At 47.2% G+C, this 7500-nt stretch overlaps 1 protein-coding gene across 4 annotated transcripts in view; it reads right to left on the bottom strand.

Moving 5' to 3' along the window:
* Window positions 1–7500, bottom strand: part of rbfox1 (RNA binding fox-1 homolog 1) — a 163698-nt gene that overhangs the window by 133652 nt on the left and 22546 nt on the right. For 2 of the 4 annotated variants that reach the window (XM_062532658.1, XM_062532657.1), the window contains exon 1: window positions 654–1306. The exons of 1 other annotated variant lie outside the window; for it this stretch is intronic. In XM_062532658.1, the coding sequence (XP_062388642.1) occupies window positions 654–797 (144 nt within the window). In that variant the 5' untranslated portion in view covers window positions 798–1306. Of the gene's footprint in view, window positions 1–653; window positions 1311–7500 lie in introns of those variants that run through there. One more of the 4 variants, XM_062532659.1, reaches the window with a different exon arrangement.

The raw sequence follows: 7500 nt of genomic DNA on the forward strand, positions 1-7500 counted from the left end.
CACACACACACACACACACACACACACACACACACAGAGAGACATACACTCACACACACACACACACACACACACACTTACTTCCATACACGGTATGCACATACATATACAGTACTGTATGCAGGGTCGCACAGATTCATAACCGGCCACAGACACACACACAATTATGCTGAGCACATGAGAACATCATGTAGCCAACTCTCCACCATTCAGCAAATTTAATTTCAGGCTGCAGCATGATAAAAGAAAATGCTCAGAAAAAAAATATTTTGTATAGCTAACATATTTGTATTTAATCAACCAAATATGAAATCTATACCCTAATATACTACATATACAAAGCCTATATATTTTAAAATGTTTAGCATATGTTAATGCATTTTATATAGTACAGGAAGGGCCTAGGCTACTACAATATTTAAACATTCGTGCTGTCGGAATTTGGCCAAAAAGGCCACATTCGTCTAAAGAAGTAAAATAACCTGAAGTATCAAAAGTGTCTGTTCTTTCATATGCTTGACACCACTAAGCTGGTTTGAATATTGTAAAATAATACTACAAGCGGACACATCCAGGGACTCCTGCAAGGCTGAGAGACGTCTACAATCACGGTACCGGCGTTGACAGCGCGCAAGAGAGAGAGTTGCACTCACCTGCTGTAGGTACATGAACGTCAAGGCACAGGAGAGCTGCGGACACGCGTCCACGTTCGGCAGCGCCACGCACGTTCCGCCCGCGAGGGGATGCTGCATGGTGCTCCCGTGCAGTCTGCGCAGCGCGAGGGAAGGGGCTTGCATGCGCGATCGTCGCTGGTCCCGTTTGACAGTTGAGACTCACGGAATTGTTGAAATCGCTTCGCCGGTCCTACAACGCTTTAGTTTTTTTTTTACTTAAGGAGCACTCGGTCGCAAGAGAAGCTACCTTGCTTAGCGGTCGTGAGTGTGTGCGTGTGTGTGTGTATGGATTCGGATAACAGTTCCCGTGTAGCCGAGTGTGTTTAAAAGTGACTCTTGTGTTTGTGTCTGAGTTGTGTGTAAATGTGTGCGCGAGTTAATGCAAGTGTGTGTGAGAGAGCGAGAGCCTGTCTGATCCGCGAGCCCGACTGCGTGTGGATGTGACCGAAAATAGAATGTGTGCCTGAGCGTTTGCAGGAATGTGCGTGTAAGACCTAGTAAAGGGTGAAAAAGCGGTCTCGGTCTGCCTACCGACACTGTGAGTGGAGGAGAGGGGGCACGGATAAAGAGTCTGCCTCTGGTCGAAGCTAACTTCCCCGGTAGTTCAAGCGATGCCCCTGCCGCCGCGTCTTAACGTTGCGAGTATGATTCCCGTTTTTAAAATGTATTATTATTATTATTATTATTAATTATTATTATCATTCAGGGACACCTATTCAGATTCTGCTACGGCTGCTCCCGACGTTACCCCTGCTCTCATTTGCTGTCAGCTGGGTCCAGGGACAGCGTCTGTTTCATTGACCGGAATTTCAGCGAGCATCTGAATCTCCGCGGGGAGTCGATGAGGGAGGGGAGGCAGGGAGAAGGGTATGCTTAGATCATTTTTGAAGGGGGTTGCAGGGGTATGTTTATATTCCTCCAAGGAAACGCATGATGTTATTATGTATTCCATCTACTCAATGTGGAGCATGTGCTTGCCAGAATTCATTCCATGACTGCAGTGTTGGAGAAAAAACTAACTCGCATAACCACAAAGCGCCTTCCTAGAAAACCTGCCCATGCAGGCACACAATGCCCAAGTGAGAATTAAGAACAGTTTAATTACATCCGTCACCTACTCGGTATTATATAACAAAAATGCTTCATATTTTTTAATCAAGAGGGCAATAGAATATCTGTAGCCTATTTGTGCATATGGCATAATGGGAATATGACAGTTAAACACAGCAAGGATTAGCCCACTATTGATTGTCCCTGGTAATTGAATTGAATAAAAATGGATTATTATTAAACCTGACGTAAGCTTAATAGCCATTATTATATCAGTGGAAAAAAAAACATAGGCTGCACAAACATCTCATGTATTCTCCAATAAAATCGCCATGGTCATTTTAGGCCTCTAAGAAAATGAAAACATGCACATGTATAATGTCTTAAATTAGACTATGCTTGCTTGCGTGCAAGTGTGCGTGATCACGCGCTTGCGTGCCAACTTTTAAAATGCTTGAGGTTGAGGTCAGTTATGTCCTCTGCTAGACAAACTGTAAGCACAATTCTTTAAGAACTCGAGTATAAATAATTCAATGTATACAAGGGACACCACTCATAAAATTGCCAAATATACGGAGAGTTTTCGTTCAAATAAAAAAAAGTTCAGTGGAGACTTCTCATCATTCCGACAACCTCCAAAAAAGACCATTTACCTGAACTTGGGAAAATATGGGCCGGTAAATAATAGATGACGCCACCGGGAAACCGGATGTAGACTACTGTTTCTTTTCATCAGCCTCATGCTAACTGACAAAATCATGCTTGAGACAAGTGTATCGCTGTTCGCTCTAATCCTATTTGAACCATTACTAACACATTCTCGCCACAATCAGAGATAACCAAGAATTGTGTACTGTATGCAGTTAAAACACCAAGGTCTCTCCTACATAAAATAGTCATTGCATTAAAGAACATAGACATGGAGAAAAGGAAATACACTGAATTATTCATTCTCTTCCTCTTTAACCATACCTTTCCTTTTTTAACAAACCACTGATTTGCAAACCTTATATTAAGAATATAGTAGACTTAGGAAGAGATAATTCAGAACCTTGTCACAATAATAGAACACAGTAAGCAAATCAATGCAGTTTTGGGTTGCCTACTGATTTTAACAACAGGACAAACAGCAAGATGTACATACAATATGATGAAAAAAGCTAAGCAGGCTTGCTCTATTTTATGTTGATGATTTCTGTTCTCTGTCCCAGAGACCATAGCCCCCCCTCTCTGACACACACACACACACACACACTCTCTCTCTCTCTCTCTCGCTCTCTCACTGTCTGTCTGCCTGTCTGTCTGTCTCCCTTCCACCCACACTTCCTTTCAATGTATCCCACCACCATGTACATGCTCCATTTACACCACAGTATTGTTTTTAAGCAGGTTAGTCTCGGTGCCCGGATGAATGATCAAATGCTGCTCATGCAGCCCATGCATCTGGATACAGTAGCTCTGTCAACTAATTGAGACAGGTTGGGTTACACCACAATCTCTGAATTTCAATACCACTCGATGCCGTTTATTTATTTATTTTTCCGTCAATCACCGAGCCCGTGGTGACTTGATATGAGACATGGCTGCCCTTTGCACCACTTCTGTTGTCTTCAGCTACATGGAATAAAAATAAAGCATCCACCGCTCCTTGAAAAAGAGCAAGCGAGTATGTGTCGTGTCACATCACTCAAGCATCTTGTGTGTGTGTGTGTGCGTGTGTGTGCGCGTGTGTGTGTGTGTGTGTGTGTGTGTGTGTGATGACTTTCATACAGCTGCATTTCACTTGGTTCACCCAATCATGGTGGAACGGGCAAGCTGAGGAGTTCAGGAGTGGTGCATCACTCATATTGCCTGCATGAGAATCGCTCTCCTGCGTGCGGTGCGTGTGTGTATATGTGTGTGTGTGTGTGTGTGTGTGTGCGTCGTTCCGTGCTAACGGAGCCATACCTGCGCACCCTCACTCACACACACACACACACACACACATCATCCAGAGGAGCCATGAGAAGTCTGGCGCGGATCTGGCCCGGATCTGGCCCTCCTGCGCCTCCCGCTCCTGTCAGCGCCTGGGTAGCGACGGTGGCTCAGTGTCTCTGAGCAGCACAGCTGACTTTAAAGCAGGGGGCCATTTCATAATTAGCAATTTGTCACAGGTTTGTGTTACAGCCGCTCGCTCGGGAATTAAGCAGCTGGAGGCATGACCAGGGAGGAGGAAAAAAGGCAGGATTTTTATTCTTTCGCCTCTTCACCCCTCTGGCGCTCTCACAGTGCTGAAGGTGCAGAGGAGAACGACTTTTAGATGTAGAATATCTGATACTGCCACTTGGGATATTTGTTTTCATGGCATAACGCATTACAATACCGGCACAAGGAAAAAACTGTTTAATGGTTAAAATCGTGTCAGATTTGTAGGTAACTCAGTCGAGTTACTGCAGTATGTACGGTGTACGTGATCACGTAATTCTGAAGTACATTGTATTCTTAAGACGTATAGGCCTACAGTACATGTGGGGACACGGTGTAGTATTAGGCTTATAGTATCATTTAATGACATTTACTGCTGCAGAGAAGCCAGTATTAATTCTTTCAACTGAATATACACTGAAATGTATAAAGACTTGTATAGAGCGGGTCCAAGACTTTGGATTACATTTCCATGAATTGAAAACTTTGAGATGTCAGACTTTATAACCTGTCTTTGGGAGATTTATTCAGCAAAGAAACTATTGTCAGTGGGCTATCGATATTATTTTTAGAGCTCTGCAACATCCTCAATTTTTGTTGTGTCCCTTGCTCCCAGCTATGGAAGACTAGCATACAAATCCCCCTCTTCCTCCCTCTCTCTCTCTCTCTCTCTCTCTCTCTCTCTCTCTCTCTCCCTTTCTCTCTCTCTCCCTTTTTTCGACTGCAGCAAGATGGTTGTGCTGTTAGGTAAGAGTATGGTTGACTGTTTCCATTATGTTATTTTAATTATGTATAAGACTGACAGTCCTACAGCATGCAGCAGCCAGAGAAAGAGAGGACTGCGTGTTTGGCTAAACGAGACATGCAAGGCTCTCGTCTCAAGGTGTTGGCCGGGCGAGTATGCAGATGGATCTGTGATTATAATGAATATGTCTCCCATGATCGCAGTCACAGCGGAGAATGGCCAACATAAAAAAGAGTCATTTTTGTTTTAAAATAACACTTAAGTTTTTCACCAGAGGGCATAGATAGAATTGCAAAAAAAAAAAAAAGGGGAGAACATCGAAAAGGACAACGAACCAGGGGGAATGAAAAGACAGCCTGAAAGATTGAGCTCAACGGGTTATTTTCCTAACCAATACCTCAAAATGACACTAACGACATCATTAAAAAAAAATAACACGCGCTTCACCTTTCCCGTTGCAATACTCAACTTTAACGGCACTAATGCCGGCATGGCTCCGCGCGAGTCGCTAGTTAAATGGGCCCGGGCAGGACTTGTCACATTGTCATTTAGTATCAGGTTGGGTTCTTTTCACATTGGCTGTGCGGTGTGGTGCGGTGCGGTGCGGTGCGGTGCTGGGCTTCAGCACTGGTCTCCATTTCAGGCTGGGAGCCAGGCAGGAACCTTGGCGTCGCTGACAGACTAATAAGGGAGGACTGGCTGCCTCCACCCAGTGTCAGGAAGTTGACAGGACTGCACCAGGTGCCGAACGTGTTGGGAAGATTGATGAACTCGTGTGGAGACGGGATTTGCAGGGAACCCAGGCTTTTTTTCTTCTCTGTGTTAATATCATTTCTTTTTTTTGCTTCTGCCCTCTCTCTCTCTCTATCTATCTCTCTTTCTCTCGCTCTCTATCTCTCGCTCCCTCTGTCCTTATCACTCGCTCTTCCTGTGATGATATGATGTTAACCAACTCAAACATTTAGCTGGAGATGATGGGTAGCACGGTGTGCGGGATAATGAACACACAGTGGGAAGTCATGGTAAGGTGAAAAGGTGAATGGAAGTTGCGCAGCTACCCTTCCGAACACACACATAAGACCTGGCTCGCCCCGGTGAATATCTATAGAGCATGTCTTCACAAGAGTCTCAATGACACGAAAAAAAACCCCTCTTTATGTACATCAACACACGCAAAGACTTGAGATGATTTCCGTCACACGTTTCAACTACAGATTCCATAATGGTGTATGCTTTGTACCAATATAATTACCAACGCACAGGCACTCGGTATGGATTGCAGCCATTGAAGAATTTAAATCATTTGAATCGTTTAACCTAGAGGGTTGTTTTTTTTTTTACATTTCAAAGACCACATCAGTGGTAATTAGTACCTGTGGGCTAATCATGGGGATACCTGGACATCCCTTCTCCTTTAGCCACGGTTGCACAATTTGGGAAGTCACTATGCATGACAGTAATTACTTAAACAGATGGGACTGTGGTCGGACTCGCGGCAGTGGCGTCTCGGAGACAATGGGGCCCCCAATACACCGGGGAGCAGCGACGGCACGGCCTCGGCGGAGAAGTGCCGCCAGATTGCGCGGCAGCTGAGGCTTTCCTTTCATTAGCTCTCGAGTGCGCGTCTGGAAAGGCAACGAGGGGGAGCCGCCGCCATCGCCGGCGCTCGCGCGCCATCGTCGTTTGTTACCCCGTGTTGCTGTCGGGCGCCAGGGGCCCCCGCAAATTGATTACTGGGCGGGACGAAGGCAAACGGTCTCCGCGGCAGCGGAAAAAAAACCTCCGCCGCAGCTGGCTAGCTGGCTGGCGGCGCCGAGGCAGTGCCGGAAGGCGAGGAGGAGCGAGCTGTCCACCTCCCCGACGGCCGCTCGGGCCTGACAACAGCGAGGCGTTCGTCTTTCCGGGCCCTTTTGCCGGTCGCTATCGCTAATTGGCAGCGCTAGCAACTGCAAGACCGTCGTTAATCGCCTTGGTGGAGAATCATCCCATGAAGAGGGTTTTTGGCCCGGAGGTTCGCCTCAACAGGCATATGTAAAAACGTGTGTAAACGAGATGTTAATGTACACGACGCAGCCTATGCGTGACGACACCAGCACAGTGACTAGCTCTCTCCTCCCGACTGGAAGTGCTGCGCGAGCTTCGGACGTTAATATGAAAATTGCATGGAAATTACAGCTTTCAGTCCGTAATCTGGACATTTCCATCAATCTGAATGATTTCTGTTTTGTTTTTTTTTGCGATGATAAAACTCTCTGTGTCGGAAAAGGGGACTAAACACATCTCAGGCCCCGGTCGTAGGTGTTTACGGTGCCCGTCTGACAGCGTAGGAGAGGCGTGAGGAGTGGGGCGAGGACAGGGCGTCGGGGGTGGGGGTGGGAGGTGGACGAGGGCAGGCCATCTTTATGCCCGGACAGCCATTCAGAGCGACATCTCGCCGCGGAGCCGGGGCAAATGCCGCGGATGACTTCTCCGCGCTTTCACCAGGCGCTGCCATTAGAGTGCTTTAGCTTCCATTAACGTGTCACTTTCCCTCGCCGCCGCGCCCGCCGAGGAGGGGCCGATTGGTTGTGACAGGACCAGGGGCTGTCACATGCAGTAACGGTTCAGCACCGACCAACAGGAAAAGCCTCGGAGCTGACGGATCCGCGATCCATCAGAGCTGACGTGCCGGGCCCTCCTCCAGTGCGGGGGGAGAGAGAGGGGGGGGGGGGGGGGGGCTGTGGCGCCCCGGACAGGAGTCCATTAATTAACTGTTTAATATGTGGAGCGCTAACGTGTCCACCCACCGCCGAGCCCCTGTCTCCAACCTCTCCAAGTCTCCAAAGCCCTCCTGCCCCCCCCCCCCCA

Source organism: Sardina pilchardus, chromosome 3, assembly GCF_963854185.1.
Source record: "Sardina pilchardus chromosome 3, fSarPil1.1, whole genome shotgun sequence".
In the NCBI taxonomy this organism is placed as follows: domain Eukaryota; kingdom Metazoa; phylum Chordata; class Actinopteri; order Clupeiformes; family Clupeidae; genus Sardina; species Sardina pilchardus.